Source organism: Odocoileus virginianus, chromosome 6 (genome assembly GCF_023699985.2).
Source record: "Odocoileus virginianus isolate 20LAN1187 ecotype Illinois chromosome 6, Ovbor_1.2, whole genome shotgun sequence".
NCBI classification, from domain to species: Eukaryota; Metazoa; Chordata; class Mammalia; order Artiodactyla; family Cervidae; genus Odocoileus; species Odocoileus virginianus.
This window is the reverse complement of record NC_069679.1, coordinates 47,129,897-47,147,335: the sequence shown is the minus strand read 5'-3', so window position 1 is coordinate 47,147,335 and position 17,439 is coordinate 47,129,897. Positions and strand designations below refer to the sequence as shown.

The 17,439-nt window shown below is 40.8% G+C and overlaps 1 protein-coding gene across 4 annotated transcripts in view; it reads left to right on the top strand.

Annotated features, from left to right (window-relative positions):
• Positions 1–10,912: 10,912 nt before the first annotated feature.
• The window catches only part of SCG3 (secretogranin III), a 38,109-nt gene continuing 31,582 nt past the window's right edge, over positions 10,913–17,439 (top strand). The window contains exons 1-4 of one of the 4 annotated variants that reach the window (XM_070469278.1): positions 10,913–11,339; positions 12,002–12,054; positions 12,555–12,600; positions 12,695–12,910. In XM_070469278.1, the coding sequence (XP_070325379.1) occupies positions 11,249–11,339; positions 12,002–12,054; positions 12,555–12,600; positions 12,695–12,910 (406 nt within the window). In that variant the 5' untranslated portion in view covers positions 10,913–11,248. Of the gene's footprint in view, positions 11,340–12,001; positions 12,055–12,554; positions 12,601–12,694; positions 12,923–17,439 lie in introns of all 4 variants that reach the window. The other 3 variants (XM_070469277.1, XM_020869217.2, XM_020869216.2) reach the window with 3 other exon arrangements.

Sequence of the window (17,439 nt, the reverse complement as noted above, 5' to 3'; positions counted from 1 at the left end):
TATTTTTGCAAGTATTTTCCACAGCTTTCAAACTTGTTATAACATACTTTATAAAAAAATTAATTAGGTAGTTAATGTATCATTCTTTTCCTTTATGTTTTGTTTTGTCTGTAATATTTAGATTAGCATTTCTCTTCTCAAGACCATAAAAGTAGTCACACAATTTTTCATATTTTCATATTTAAATCTTTGGTCTATAGGCAACTTACTTCAGTGAAGGTATAAGGAATACATCTATCATTTTAAATACTGCTAGTGAATTATCCCAACATCATTTATGAATGAATTATCTTTTCCCCACTGATTTTTAAGTGATGCTTTTATCATATAATGAATCACCACATTTCAGGCGAAACAGTCAGGAAACTATTGCAGTGGTTCTATTTCTGGACTATGGTATTGCATTCCCGTGCCAGGATCAAAATGTTCTTGTTACAGGATCTTCATAATTTAGTATGTGTAAGACATTTCCCTTCATTTTATTTTAGAATTTTCTTGGTTATCTGTTCATTAAAAAAGATATTTATTGTGCACCTACTAAATGCCAGACTCTGTTTCAGGTGTTAGAATAGAAGAAAGACAAAATTCCTGCCCTTAGTGAGCTTGCATAGCCTGGAGGAGAAGATGGACAAGGAGACAAACTCATTAAAGGTTGTAATAAATGCTAAGAAAGAAACAGAATGGTGTAACAGGAGACAGCTGAGTGAGGACACTGATCAGAGAAGACCTGTCTAAGGAAGGGACACATACCAGGATGAGAAGGAGCTGGGTCTGTGAAGGAGCACTCCGGGCAGAAGCAAGTGCAAAAGTCCTGTGTCAAGGGAAATCTGGCCGTGTCCTGGGAACAATGTGAAGGGCCATAGGAGTGGAGCAGCATGAAAGAAGACGTAAAGTGAATATTTTCAATTTTCTTCCCCACGCCCCTGCCCCGGATTCACTGTGCGCCCTGCTCTGCACCCAAGAAGGTTGACTGCCGAGGACTCTCTTGGTGACTCCCTTGCCCTCTGGTCTCTGGTTGATTTCAGCCACTGGGGACACTTGTAGGAGATGACTGGAAGAAAGGAAAGTGGTGCCAGGAGATTTATTTCCTTGGCTCCCTCCCTGTTATTAATAGATTGTCTCCTCTCGGCTGCATCCTCTACTGAGGCCACAGTCCTGTCAGCTCACAGCAAGCTCAGGCCTTGGTGGTAACATCGCCCACCTGTGACCAGGTGCAGGCTACTACACTTCTCCATGTTGCTTGCCCAAGCCCCACACATACCTTTGATCAGACTTAACCTTTTAGTTCTTGGGGGGCTATGTCAGGACTCCAGTACTCTTGCCTGGAAAATCCCATGGACGGAGGAGCCTGGTAGGCTGCAGTCCATGGGGTATGAGAAGAGTCAGACATGACTGAGCGACTTCACTTTCACTTTTTACTTTTATGCATTGGAAAAGGAAATAGCAACCCACTCCAGTGTTCTTGCCTGGAGAATCCCAGGGACAGGGTCACACAGAGTCGGACACGACTGAAGTGACTTAGCAGCAGTAGCATGTCAGGTCTTAGTTGCCATGTGCGGGCTTCTCTCTAGTTGTGGCCCACAGACTCCAGGGCGCATGGAATCAGTAGGCCCATGGCATGTGGAATTTTAGTTCCCTGACCAGAATCAAACCTGCATCTCCTACACTGGGAAGTGGACTCACCCATTGGACCACCAGGGAAGGCCCTGACTTAAACTTTTAAAAAATCACTCTGGTTGTTTTGAAATATGAATTGGAGGCTTGTAGATATAGGGCAAGATGAAGGCAAGCAGAGAAATCCTATCAGGAACAGAGTTAAAACCAGGACTGCCTTGAAAATCTTTAATGTATGGTCACTGGCTGAGAAACACATGACTCTGAGCTCCATTCATTCATTCAATGTTTTTGATAATTATTTATGTTCCAGGCACTACTATGGGTACTCAGGATAGATAGATCAAAAATTAAATAGTATGTCAAAACAGAAAAGTGGCAAGAAATAATGAAAAAGTAGAGCAAGATAATAGGGTAAGGATTCAGTGGTGGCAGACGTAGGTATAATTTTAAATAATCTGTCACAGAGAAGGTGACACTTGACCCAAGGCCTGGAGGAGGTGAAGAGATTAGCCATGCAGAGAATATTCCAGGCAGGGTAGGAAGACTCTGTAAAGGCACCAACGTGAGGGCTGGCTGTGCCTGTGACAGCAGTGGCCAGTGTAGACTGAACTCAGGGGCTTGGGGGTGAATGCAAGGGAATGAGGTCAGAGAGCCTACAGGAGTCAGACCATGCAGGGCTTCCTTGCACGTTTGTTCGGAGTAGAAGGGGCAGAGAAGAGAGAACTGCTTTCCCCTGTGGGTCAACCCACCCTCTCCTTTAGAGAGAGGTAGCACTCTCACCGGAGAAGGCAATGGCACCCCACTCCAATACTCTTGTCTGGAAAATCCCATGGACGGAGGAGCCTGGTAGGCTGCAGTCCATGGGGTTGCTAGGACTCGGACATGACTGAGCGACTTCACTTTCACTTTTCACTTTCATGCATTGGAGAAGGAAATGGCAACCCACTCCAGTCTTCTTGCCTGGAGAATCCCAGGGACGGCGGAGCCTGGTGGACTACCGTCTATGGGGTCGCACAGAGCCAGACACAACTGAAGCGACTTAGCAGCAGCACTCTCACACAGCCTCCTAGTGCCCACTCTTCCATGATTGATGGGAGGGGAAATCCAGTAATCACTCTTAGTTTCCCAGAATGCATGAGTCCCGTCTAATTGTGTTTATGCAATGTCTGACAAGCAGGAAATACTGGCCTCATTCTTCAATGTCTGTAAAGTGTTGATATCCGAGGAGAAGAAACCTGAAATTGTACCACTAACCCTTCAGGTGCATGGGCAGCCAAGTCATCCGGGGTCCCCATGCCATCAGTATGCCTACAGGGATGGCTGAAGGATGGGCTTTGGAGCACCAGAGCAAAGCTATTGATTTTCTGCTCCACTAAGAAAGATGTTTAATTGCATTTTCAGATACACCTTTAGAAGAAAGAAGAACAATCTCTCTTATTGCTGTCTCTTCTGATGGGCAGTAAATTTAAAATAACCCTTTACTTTTAAAGTTTTTTATTGTGAAAATTTTCAAGCATATACAGAATTAGAGATTAGTATATTGAATCTCTATATGTGTACTCATTACCCAGATTCAATAATGATCAATTAATGCCCAATCTTATTTTTTCTATTTAATCTAGCTATATATTTTTTCCTGTTTTTTGGTTTTGCTTTTTTTTTTTTTTTTTTTACTGCACTGAGTGACTTGCAGGATCTTAATTCTCCCAGCAGAGACTGAACCCAGGGCCCTCAACAGTGACAGTGCAGAATTGTAACCACTGGACAGCTAGGGAATTCTCATTCCTGAGGTTTTAAACCATATTCCAGGGATGGATACGGGTTGCACACTTATTATATGTCAGACACTATCCTAGGGGTTTGAATTCAGCAGTTAAAAAAAGATAAATAAAATTCCTGTCCACAAAAATCTCACAGTCTAGTTAGGAGAGAAAGATAACAAAGAAAACAAGTGCATTATACGGTGTGTTAGGTGGTAAGTGCAATGGAGAAATTTAGGCAGAGGAAGGGCAGGGGGAATGCAGGGGCAGAGGCTACAGCTTTAAACAAGGGAGTCAGGGTATGTGTGGTGAAGGTTGGGATGCCTTGCTCAGATGCCACTTCAGAACTGAAAATCCTATTTCCCCAACTGCTGAAATGGAGAAGGCAGTGGCAACCCACTCCAGTACCCTTGCCTGGAAAATCCCATGGATGGAGGAGCCTGGTAGGCTGCAAGTCCATGGGGTCGTTAAGAGTCAGACATGACTGAGCGACTTCACTTTCACTTTTCACTTTCATGGAGAAGGAAATGGCAACCCACTCCAGTGTTCTTGCCTGGAGAATCTCAGGGACGGGGGAGCCTGGTGGGCTGCCGTCTATGGGGTCACACAGAGTCGGACACGACTGAAGCGACTTAGCAGCAGCAGCAGCAGCAACTGCTGAAAAGAACCACCTCATCCAGGGTCCTGAGTGCTTCCTGGTAAGGCCTATACTCAACGACTGATCTATTCAGGAGCATCAAGGCCTACATCTCTTGCCCCAACTCCAGACAGCTCTGAAGGACCCTCTCATCTTCAGGTCCCCTGCAGGGCTGGCTGAAACCTCCACCGATACTGTGCCATGGCTCGGTTTCTTCCACTGGCAAAGCCTTCTCATTTTTCCCTCCCACAGGTGTTGATTCAAGAGACTATCCTGCACGCTAGTCTCCATTTCAGAGTCTGTTTCTCAGGGAAATCAACCTGAGACACTAGGCCTTCCCAAGACCATGACTTCTAGCAAAGATATGATCTGTGTTAAGGGATTAAGCCCTGGGACTATTTGGAGGAAGCATATTCCAAGAAGAGAAAACAAGTTCAAAGGCTCTGCAGCAGAAGTAGGCCTGCTGTGTTTGAGGAAGTCAAGAACGGCCTGGACTTCATGCCAGCTGAACACATGTTACAGCTAGTACCTTGTGAAGATCACAAGGAAGCACATGCTCTCAGTAATTCAGCAAGTCCTAGAATGGACCATCTAGAAAGGAATCCCGGTTTTTATCCTTGATCTTCCTTTCCCACAACCCCCAAACCTGTACAACAGAACAGGGAGAAAGGCTGTATAACCCCCTATCCCTAAATCCTGGTGCCACAGAAGCCAGCTGCAGGACCCAGGAGGGTGAAGGATGGACACTAACCTGAGGAGCCCTTGGGAAGCCTTAGCCCACCTCAGACATGACCCTGACCAGGTAGCAGTTTTGCCCCGGGAAAGGGAGGGGATCAGCAGGGCTGATGGAGAGGGATGATGTCTGGCAAAGTTTGGCTACTTGAGGTACACATGTGGCTTAGGAAAAGGTGTCAAGTCTCATGTAAGAGGAACTGCTCTGGATAGATTCATAAGGTGATAAAATTTATTCAACAAACATTAACTGACTCCTTTACAGTACCCTAGACACTAAGATAGAAAGGTGAGTCCTCATCAGCACCTCCTCTCAAAGAGGCCACAATAAAAAGAAAATACGAACAATGACCATGCACTGTGAAAATCATCTAGAATGGCATTGAGAGGTAGTAGAATAAAAGACAAAAAAAAACCTCCCACTGAATTTTCATTTCCCTTTTCCTGACCTTATCACATTCTATTTTCACATCCCAGAAGATAATTTGTTTAAATTGTCTGAAAGGTAATAGAATATCTTTTAGTACACAAAATTATTTATATAGATATTACTTTATTGAGTTTTTTTCTGATTATAAAACCAGTACATACACATGTTGAAAATTCAAAGAATTTACAGCTGCCTAATTAACAAAGAAAAAGTCCTAACCTGGCAGCAACTATGATCAGTTTAGTTCAGTTCAGTTGTTTAGTCATGTCTGACTCTTTGCAACCCCATGGACTGCAGCACACCAGGCTTCCCTGTCCATCACCAACTCCCGGAGCTTGCTCAAACTCATGTCTATTGAGTCGGTGATGCCATCCAACCATCTCATCCTCTGTTGTCCCCTTCTCTTCCTGCCTTCAATCTTTCCCAGTATCAGGGTCTTTTCCAATGAGTTTGTTCTTCACATCAGGTGGCCAAAGTATTGGAGCTTCATCTACAGCATTAGTCCTTCCAATGAATATTCAGGACTGATTTCCTTTAGGAATGACATAACAGGATAAGTATAATGGGAAATAAACTTTTCAAGTCACTATTTATGAACACACACATGTACACATGCACACAACTTGTATGATAGGAATCATACTGCTAACAGGAAACTTGATATTTTTACTCAGTAATGTTTAATCTATCTTAAATACTACATTCTATGATGTAATGAGCATCTGTTGTTTTGTTTGCCTTACTCACTCACCCTATTCCTTCTGGGAAATTGCTCTACCGTTGTTTTTCTGGAGGAAGCCTTGTATGACTCACTTCTTCCTCCCATGACCACTGGAGCAAATGATTGACCCAATCTGGTTTAGTCATCATACAAACAAGGTAAGCAAACGACAGAAAACTTTGCCATCCAGCCACCTTCTCCTCCTTCCCACTCTCAGATTCAGTGCTGGCACTTAGCTCTCTGTAGGTGACCTATCACATTTTGTCATTTGGGCCCATTTTCTTTATTCATACACTTTTTTCATTTCCACGCTTTCACGTTCCTTGTCTTATCTATTTATGGCTGTGCTGGGTATTCGTTGCTGCCCTCAGGCTTTTCTAATTGCAGAGAGGGGGGGCCGCCCTTCACTAACGTAGTGGGCTCCTCATGGCAGTGGCTTCTCTTGTGGTGGTGCACAGGCTTTTCAGGAGTTGTGACGACAGGATTATCTGCCCTGCAGCAAGTGGACTCTTCCCAGACCACGGATGGAACACATATCCCATGTTGACAGGCAGATTCACAACCACTGGACCACCAGGGAAGTCCTCACTTCTTTCAGTTGTCTTATTTGTTCATTGTCACCATCCTTGATTACTTCAACTTCCATCTCATGGTGAACTTCCAGATTCCACATTTCTCGTCTGAGCCACACCAACAGCCATCTCTAGTGTTGGCATCCTGTGTCAGCCTTTTTAACAGCAATGAATCCACGCCTATAACTGTAGCTGGAAAAGCTTTTGCCAGCTCTTCTCTCTATTCTTGGTCCTTTCGTGAATACCTCTTCTGCAAGACTACTCCTTTGTTAAGAAAATGCTGAGTGGATAATCATGCTGACAGAGTGGCTAACAGCTCTTGAAGGAACTGGCAGCTCCTGGAACTGCAGCACTGTCATGATCCTCCAATGTGGAACAGCCATCATGGTCTCAGCATTTGAAGAGCAAAGGTAAACAGACAAGCCTCCATCACTTCATTCCTTTACTCAAGCAAATGGATTTCCAGATACTGTAAGAAGGGCTGAGAAATGAAGGGTGAGCAAGATAAGACCTTTCCCCTTGAAGAGTTCATAGATTAGTGGGATAGACAGGTATGTATACAGTGAGAAATAAGATTTCATAAACATATGTATAAAACATTTTCTTAGAAAAACATGCACCAAAAGGAAATATGCCAAAAGTTAGCACGGGTTATCTCTATCAGATGATTTTTCCACTTTTAGCTTACTCTATTTTCAGAATTTTTCCTTCAATGTATATTTATTATTTTTGAAATGAAAAGAATCATGTACAAAGAACAGCACAATAAGATCCATGCTGTATTGGAAGTGTGCACAGTATTCTTTTTTTTTTCTTTTTTTTTTTTTATTTATTTTTTCTTCCATTTATTTTTATTTGTTGGAGGCTAATTACTTTACAACATTGTGTGCACAGTATTCTAAGAAAGCAACTGACATGTCTTGGGAAATGAAAAGAAAACCTTGCAATATCTTATACTGATATGTGTCTTTCACAAGCCAAACAAATGCATGTATGGCCTTGTTTGGATTCTGATCTCAGCAAACCATCTGTAAAAATATTTATAAGGCAAGTGGGGAAATCTGAACTTTGACTGGATATTTGATGATACTGAACTATTATTATTATGAGATATGATAAAGGTATTACAATAATGCTAGGAAAAAAGAACCCTTATCTTTTAGGCAAACATACTGATATGCTTGTGGGTGAAATGATATGAAGTTTGGGATTTTTACAGGTGAATATAAAATAAAACAGTGGTCATGAGTTAATGATTATTGAAACTGGGTAATGAATTCATGGAGTTTGTTTCAATATTTTTACTCCTTTTGTGTTTGTCTGAGACTTTCTACAATACAACATGCAATAATAATATAAAATTTTCTCTAAACAACCTCAAATATCTCCATCTTCAAGACTAAGCTTGAAAGACATCTCCTACAGTGAATCCATGTGTAATCCATTGATCCTACAGATCAATCCATGTGTAACACTGATGAAGTTACTGTGCCTTGTATGTTGTTTATTTCACAAGCACCTGATCTGCTTCAATGACACTTGTCTTGCAACTTCAACATATATTTTTTAATGTCATTCAATGTTTCTTGTGTGCTTAGACATAACAATTGAATATTTTAATCTTTTTATGATTAAGGCAAGAGATCTTCTCTTTGAAACCTTTCCTGATCATTCACTCCATTATTTGCACCCCACCTGAACTTTGCATATACAACAGGGAACCCATAAACACTCTTGTGTTTATTTGTTCACTTATATTTACGTGACATCAATGTGTAGCACATGAAAAGCATTCAGTAAATAGTTGTGGTAGTGCTTGTTATAATCACAGTCATTTCTCTCAGGCTATAAAACCAGCAGTGACTATATCTTACTTATCTTTGTATACTCGGCTATTATCTTAATACCTGGTACATTCTGAGTGCTCAATAAATATCCCTTAAGTGAATGAATGAATAAATGAAATTTAGGATTACTCTACTCATAGACCTATACTAAGTCTAGTAAAAACATCCATAAGACTGAAAAATGTAAATTAATTCATGCCTTAGAGTTTACCCCATGCTCCACAGTTCATTTGGTCAGAAACATAACACATTCTTAGATTTAACACTTTGAGTACAAATGACAGAGAAAAGCCAAATACTTTTTTCATTTTTGGCAAACAATGCAATGTCCTTAACAGCTGTGAAAATGAAAGTCAATCTACTCTTTGCAACCCCATGGACAATACAGTTCATGGAATTCTCTAGACCAGAATACTGGAGTGGGTAGCCTTTCCCTTCTCCAGGGGATCTTCCCAACCCAGGGATCAAACCCAGGTCTCCCACATTGCAGGCGGATTATTTACCAGCTGAACCACAAGGGAAGTCCAATAGCCATCCCTTACCTTAGTTGTGTCCTGAGACCCTCCCAACTGCAAACATACATTGTGGGGAGAGGCGAGTTAAAGGATGGGACATAGGATGGAGTGAAGCTGAGGGATTAGATCAGCGACAGAGTAAGTCTCCATGAATGGCTATTTCACCAAATTTTTGGTAATGTTTCTTAAAAGCTAAAAATACTTCATGACTTATTTTTTAGGCTATGTCAAAACATTCCTGACATAAAATGATTTGATCAAGGTAGTCCAATGGTTAAGAGTCTGTGCTTCCAAGAAGGGGGCAAGAGTTGGATCCCTAAGATCCCACATGCCGCACCATGAAGTTAAAAAAACAAACAAATAAAATTATTTGATCAAGACACATATTCAACTGTTCTCCACAATTACATTACAAGGTAAACAGAGCCTGTCACTTCTGTTTTAAAGAAGAGGAAAATAAGGAAATTTACTCTTCACTTGGATAGGATTTTAAATTGGGAGATTTAATTTTTTCAAATGCAGCCTACTGGGATACTAATGTTATGTCACTACTGCTAAGAAACAACTGTTTGCTTTTATTTATTTATTTATTTATTGTAAGGTAGGAAAAAACAGCTTTATTGCTTTGCCAGGCAGAAGGGGCATCAGGTGATGATGGGAGAACTGTGACCTTCCCTGGAATGAAGAGTGCTCCATCAAGTAGTTAACATCTTGAATTTGGTGGGGGCTTTAGTTCTGCAGAAGATCTCAAATATGTTATGTGTTTCCCTTGAGGGGGAACCTGGACCCTGTCCCCAAGTCTGCACTACTGTTTCTTGACGACTATTTGTTTTAAAGTAAGTGCTAGATCCACTCTTTAGATTCTTAAAGTATTTGAGTGATATCCAAACCCAAAGCCCTTCAGAATGAGGGAGATTTGTTAGCTTGCTTGCTTGTTTGTTTATTTTTAGGTACTTGAACAACTAACTTGCTCCTTGAAAAGCAGGGATACAGAAATCAAAGGCCTGATTGTGCTGAATTCTTCTCTGTGGTCATTATTCAGACTAGTTCCCAGCATGCCACAGTCCAAAGGAAAGGGTCCAAGATCTGTTTAAAACTCAGAGACTAAACAACTTACTCAGCACCCTGCTCACATTATTAGTGTTGCTTGTAGTCATTATTTTAAAGTCTCTTTTTGCTAGCTCCTTTCATGTGGTGATCTTAGGCTTCTGGAAATATTCTCAAAATATACGAAACACCTCCCTGACCTGGTTATGATGAAAAATGCTTTTCATGACTATCCCGTCTCTTCAAGGAATCTTGGAACAACCAAGTTCTTAGACATAACTGAATCCCAGGGAAGAATTTTACAGAAGTGCAGCATTTTCCCCCCTCCCCTTTCCCCTTTTTCCTTTCTTTCTTTAAAGAGGGGTTTCCCATGGTGAGAAAGGGAAATTTTTTAATTGAAACTGACTCCTCCTGCTGCTCACCTACCCCTGACTGTTGAGGATATTCACTCTTAGGGGAACAAGCAACGTGTGTGTGTGTGTGTGTGTGTGTGTGTGTGTGTGTGTGTGTGTGTGTGTGTGTGTTTCTGTTTTAGCATCTAGGAGAGTGACTGTGTTGCAGCAATCCATTTGAAAGAATGTTCCCTAAACATCCCAATTAAAAAGACTCCATAGAGCTGAGACAAGAGCACTAAGAGAGCCCTGTTATGTCAACCCAAATCACAAAAGGCACAGCTTTTCTGAGAATATAAGAATTATATCTGTCTTTTAGGTACAGAAGGCGGAATGGAAAGAAGGACTTTTTGGAGACGATATCCCAGAATAATCTCAAAGCAGAACCCTTTGCCTAAGATTATCTAGCTTTCCTTAACAGGTGCACAGGCAGAGAAGGCACTTGGCCCCCGAGGTAACATTTACTTGGAAGGTTAGGACAATGATGTCCACGACCCTGATTGCAGGATCAGCCCTAGGACTGCGGCACAGAAAATACGCTAGCCCGTCTGTCGTCCCTCCCCCGCTTCCATTCGTGGAGGGAATTTGAGTAGCTTTGGAGTTGCTGACGCCATCCCTTCCCGCCTCTGACTCTCAGAGAGCATGCGCTTCCATCCTCACTTCCTCTCAAGGAGGGAGCGAGAATAAGGCGACGCCCAAGCCGACCCGCTGCCGGCTCTAGTCACAGGAACTTCAGCACCCACGGGACGGACAGCGCTCTCCTCCACCTGGAGACCTGAGTCCCGAGCGCCCACGGTCTAATTGATCCCTTTACTCCGGAGCCCAGCGGAGCTCCACTAGGCGCGGATCCCCGCCACTAGCCCTCCCCGCGCCCACTCTCCTAGCTTTTCCTGTTTTTACTCCTCCTTTTCATTCATAACAAAAGCTCCAGCTCCAGGAGCCCGGCGCCAGGCTGTTTCCGAAGCCAAGCGTGGAAGAATGGGTTTCCTTTGGACCGGCACTTGGATTGTGGTATTGGTGCTCCACAGCAGCCCAATTCAGGCTTTCCCCAAACCGGCAGGCAGCCGAGGTACGTGGACCCTTTTCTTCCCACCTCCCTTCTATTTTGCTACGGAAGGTAAAGCTTGATATAACGCGCGAGCTGTATATCACCGTGCCTCATTTTCTGATCACATGATATCCATGCACATTGACAAAGAAATCAGTTAGAACTTAGAGCCAGAAGACAGATTTTCCTCACTTTTTAAATGATAGAGCAGTAACATGGGTTGTTTTGAAAAATCTTATTTTGAAATTGGGAGGGGGTGGCTTTTCCGCCTATTAAAGTGGCTTCGTTGTTTGTTTTTTTCCCTAGTCATCTTACAACCTTTCTCAGATTTTCTGTTCATAACATGTTCAGTGTGTGATTTAAAAAAAAAAAAAAGCTTTTAATGTGCCAATTCCAATCCAAATTATGCTCTGTCTCCTTGAAAACAGCTGGTAAACCAAGTGTTAGAACTCTGTTAGATTTCTGATGGGGGAAAAAAAGTGTAATTATATACACCGGGATAATAAGCAAGGCAATGCTGATAATCATTTTTATTGTATAATCTTATAATTTTTGTTAATATATATTTTTGTTTCACAGTCATCCAAAAAGATTTCTATTTTCTTTTTTGAAGATTTTATTTAATGAGACACATTGTCTTTCGAATACACAATTAAATTTGCATTTGTGTGTGTTTATTCTAGACAAACCCCTACACAATAGAGAATTAAGTGCAGAAAGACCTTTGAATGAGCAGGTAAGTCAGAAGTAAATGCTATTTCATTTTATTTTAGTTATTACTATTTCATGTAATCATGCTGTGACCTTTTAGCCATTTTGAATTCACAGACCTCAAAACTTAATAATAAACTGACTGAAATTATGATGGGAAATATAATTTTGGTAATTTCTGTGTCCTGACAGTTGAATATAGAGAGTTCTGTATAAAACAAAGAGCTGACTGCATAAAAACCCAGTGAGCTCAACATCACATCCACTCTATTGTAAGATTTCTTAATTTTTCAGAGATTTATCTTTTACCAATATTATCAGAGAAAGGAATCAATATTAAGAGACTATTTGTTCTTTCTTTTATTTCATTTAATCCTTATGACAATACTTTGAGATAAAAAATATTATTTACATCTTACAAACAATAAAACTAAATCCCACAAGGATTGAATTATTTAGCTATCATATTTGGTAAGTGGTAGAGCAATGATTTAAAACCAGGTCTATCTCCTGTTTGTTTCACAGATTGCTGAAGCAGAAGCAGACAAGATTAAAAAAACATACCCTCCAGGTAACAAGAAATGAGTTGATGCTAATCTAAATAATGTAGGCTGTGAGAAGCTTAACTAAAATGGATGTGCTGGGCTTGGGGGCTTTTCTTCCAGAAAACAAGCCAGGTGAAAGCAATTATTCCTTTGTTGATAACTTGAACCTGCTAAAGGCCATAACAGAAAAGGAAAAAAATGAGAAAGAAAGACAATCTGTAAAAATCTCCCCAAATGATAATAAATTGAACGTGGAAGATGTTGATTCAACCAAGAATCGAAGACTGATTGATGATTATGATTCTACTAAGAGTGGACTGGACCGTAAATTTCAAGGTAAATTTCAAGGTAATTTCAAGGAAAAAGAACGTTTACTACCTATTTTCTCTAATCTGTAGTTTCCCATTATAGGTAAGATAAATTCCTATACTTTGAAAATATCTCTTACACACTCACAATCCTTTATTAGTCCATGTCCAAAATTGAGAAAAGGCCTAAACTTAACTCATATCATGCACAATTCTAGCTCCACAGAAGCCCAGGTTTTATTGTCTCTTTAAAGGGTCCTTTGAGTTCATTTTAACATTCTACTTTAACTATAAATAAAAATATTATAATTCCCATATAATTAAATCAACAAAATACCCCCCCTCACACACATTCCAAGGTAAAATACTTATTACTGTCTTTCCAGTGTTCTTCCTAGCTACGGCCTGTCTCCCTAGGCATTCTAACCTTTCCACGGCTTCAGTTCCCATCTATACCCTGATGTCTCATATCACTAGCCCAGACTTCTCTGAACTATAGATCTATAACTACCTACCAATTTAACATCTTCCCTTGGAAGTCTCAGAAGCACCTCAAACTTAACATGTCCAATATTAAACTCATAATTTCTGTAAACCTTATAATTTAGCCCTCTTTCCTCTAGGAAAGGCACTACTATACATCCTATTTTTCAAGACAAATCTAGGAGTCAAACTATTTTTTTCCTTACCTCTCACATTCTAATCCATCAGTCTTATCAATTTTACTTCCTATGTGTCATCTCAATTTTTTTCCCTCTATTACCAGTTACCTGCATCCTTTTCCAAGCTCCAATCATATCACAGCAAAATCTTTTAATGGATCTTCCAGCATTCGCTCTGACCCCCTCCAGCTTATTCATGTAGCAGCCAGAGTGATCTGTTCAACACACAAATATAAGCATGTCACTCTTTGGCATAAAACCTGCTAATAGATTCCCATTTCTCAGGATAAACCCAAAAATTCTTAATGTGGCATCTACAGTCTTACATGGACTGTCTACTTCTCTGGTTTATCCAGCACATGATCTGATAGAAACCTTGTTTCTTTCCATCATGGCACTGATTGCAGTTTGTAATTTTACATCCCTGAGTGTGACTACTTATAATTTCTCTTTTTCCTCCTAAAATAAACTGAAAACTCCGTGAGAACAAAGAGGCTGTAGTCCCAGTGTCTGGAGCTCATGAACTGATAAATGAACAAATGCACAAATAAGGGAATACATGAGGGAATAAATTAAATATTGTACCGAGGCATTGAGATCTGCCTCAATTCCTCAGTGTGTCTTCCATCCTGAGTACTGGTTCTTAGGAGCGACTATAGATTTTCTTATGTGTCTTAATTCTCTTCCATGGGCCACAAGAGAACTATACTGATTATCTCTGCCAGAAAACAACGGCTAATTAGACTTTTATAGGCTATCATAGCCTGAGGAGAATTGTGTTGTATATGTATGGGGTAGGGGAGATGGTGTTGCATACTACATGTAAACAGTTTTTTTGAATTCTGCTTTTTTTAACCTAAAATATTTGGGCTAGCAATAAATAGGTACTGGGTATAGCTGCATGCAAAACAGATGCAACCACTTGGGTTGAGTTGACCATTTAATAAAAATATAAAAATCATCTAATGTTTGTCTGTTTTTTGGTCAGATGCGTTGTGCATGCAGATAGAGGTAGATTTGTTTGTGATCTGATCACTAACTTGAGCAACTTATTTTTAACATCGTTCAATATTTTAACGTCCCAAATAGATTCTGAACTATCAAGTGCTAGCCTGATGGCTCTAGACTTGCTCTAGGGGTCATTTTAAGTCCACTTGAGTATATATAGAAGATTCTTGGAGAGAATGATTTATGAATAAATTGCTAATCTTCTCTCATACCCTGGTAATCCTGGAATCAGAAGGTTTGGGACCACCCAGGTGACTAGAGCCTCAGAGACACGCAAACTTTCATCCTAGTAGAGAGGGTGAGGGGCCTAACTTCTGCAGGGCACTTTTACACCTTTAGGAAACCTCTAAATGAGCTTGTGCTGGAGAACCCAACAACTCTCCTCGGTGTTTTCTACAGTATGTGTGATTTAGGATTTTTCTGTTTCTTTTAAGAAATAGTGCTTTGGGGCTTCTCTGTGCATTCACCAAACAAATATTCATTGAGCAATTACTATGTATCAGACTATGAGCTAGACAGTAAGCTCTGTGTAGTTAGGGACCATGCCTTAACTATTCATCACTCTATTTCCAGTCCGAGCCCCTAGTAAGACTTTACCACTAATATATTGAATAAATGAATGTTAAGTGCCATATTAGTTCTTGGAAATTCAAACTCAACTGAGCAGATGATGGAACAAGGCCCTTTTATATCCACTTAGAACTGGAGCTGCTTTAAAAAGTTATAAATGTTGAACTCATCTTTGCTTCCCCTTTGATGTTTATATAGGAGGGTGAAATACCCCTTCATGAGCAGTAGAGAAGTCATTCTGAGTAATTCTTTCCATTGTGGAGGAGCAGGGGAAATCATGGAAGGCAAAGAGCTTTGCCCCACAGTTCAGCTACTAACCCCGTCTAGCCAAGCTGTACTAGGGGAGATCTGAATTCTTGGCTCCAGCGAATCCAGCAGTGCAGGGAGGAAAGAGGCTACTTCTTTAGAGTCTTGCTAATGTTCTCCCTGTAGCAAAGTAAATGAACTGAAAAGCAGCCGTCTCAGTTATTTTCCAGCTTCAGCAGGCAACCACTATTCTTCCTTTTTCAGATCCCAGGGGATAAATGGGAAGGGAAATAAATTCTTCTAACTCTCCCTAGACCTGGGCAGTTTCTGCTTCACTTATTCCCCAGAGTCTGACTTGTAACCCACAAATGGAAAAATCAGACCTAAGGGACAGCAAGTCTCTGCTCTGGGAAAAATGGATGAGGAACCCAATTTTCAGTCAGCCAGGAGGGGAGCTGATTTTACAGGGTTTTCTAAGGGCCTTCTTGCTCGTTAGTCACTCTAGTACATAGGACTCAAAGGCCTTACAGCTCACCAGTATTATTCGGCAATAATACACTGTCAGAGCACTCCCAGCCCTCCATGGGTAATCATCCTGCTTACTTTCCTAAACTTCCTTCCAAACAACACAGAGATGATATTCTGCCTGAGGTGGCATTCCCTTCCATCCTTGCAGAGTCTGGGAAAATCTGTGAATCCCCACGAGCTACAGAAGAAAAAGAACCAGAATAGAAATATGTACTAGGTTCTTCTTTCTTTGAGTGAATATGTTCAGAATTATTTGGACAGAATTTAGCTAGGGATTCAATGTCTATTTTCTCTAGAAGATAACTGCAGTTCCTTTATTTCAGGTGCAAATCCACTGTCCATAGTAACACAACTACATTAGCTTTCATATGATACTTGGCAATTTAAAAGGTGCTTTTACATCTTACCTCATTTGATCCTCAGAATCCCATGAAATACATGCTCTTAAAAACTTCCATTATAGTGGTCCAAGAATATATAAATAACAAGAGAGATCATTGGAGCTAAATTTCTGATCTTTCCAAGCTGCCTAGAGGTGACAAGAGGAGTTAAGTGCCTTGTAAACTTGCACATATGACTATCCTGTTCCAGGGGGTATAGATTGTTGATCAATTGCTCAGTCGTATACAACTCTTTGCTACCCCATGGACTGCAGCACTCCAGGCTTCCCTGTCCTTTACTGTCTCTCAGAGTTTACTCAAACTCATGTGCATTGAGTCAATGATGTAATATAGATTGGAAAAGACCAATTGCTTCCTGGGAGTGCTCTGTGGGATATGGTGCTGTTCTTCCTTGCCACCAACCCTACTGTATCCTTCCTTTTCCTCAGGATGGGCCCTTGCTTTAGTCTGGAGTGGTACTGCCAAACGTACTCCCAGGAAAGCCAAGCATACATGTCTGCAAGCTTCTCTGCAGAGGCTTCCATAGATTTACATATGGTATTGTGCAAATCTGTTATCACATTTTAAAAGTTTAAATTTCAGGGACATAAAATAAGTTCCTTATTCTCTGGAGAAAGAGTTGTCACATTAAGCTGCCTTACATAAAGGTGCCCTGATACCTGTTGACAAGTGAACAGTTATTCCAAGTAAGTCACAAAATCTACAGTACATACTCTTTGATTCTGGGTGTGAGGCAGGTTCCCCCTCCCTCAGCCCAGGAATTTGCCTGCAAAGGGAGTACATGTGCAGATAATACCTGTCTACTCCTTGTGTGGAAATGGAATATCAAATTATGTAATATGTAGAAGAGTGCTTTGAACAATAAGGCATACTATCTATTGGTATTTTACTTTTTGTACCATTAGCACTAAAAATGGAGAGGCCTTTTGTGTTGTATTCAGATCTTCCTCTTATAATCACATAAGAAGCTGTCAGAACTTCCATTACCATCCTAAATTCTTAACTTGAAGTCAGATTTTATTTCAAACCAAGAGTTTACATGGACAAAGCCTCACCTTAAATATATTCCAAGCATACCTGAGTGTACAAGATTCAGATTATAAATCTAATGTAATCCAAGAAACAGGCCTGTGATCACCACA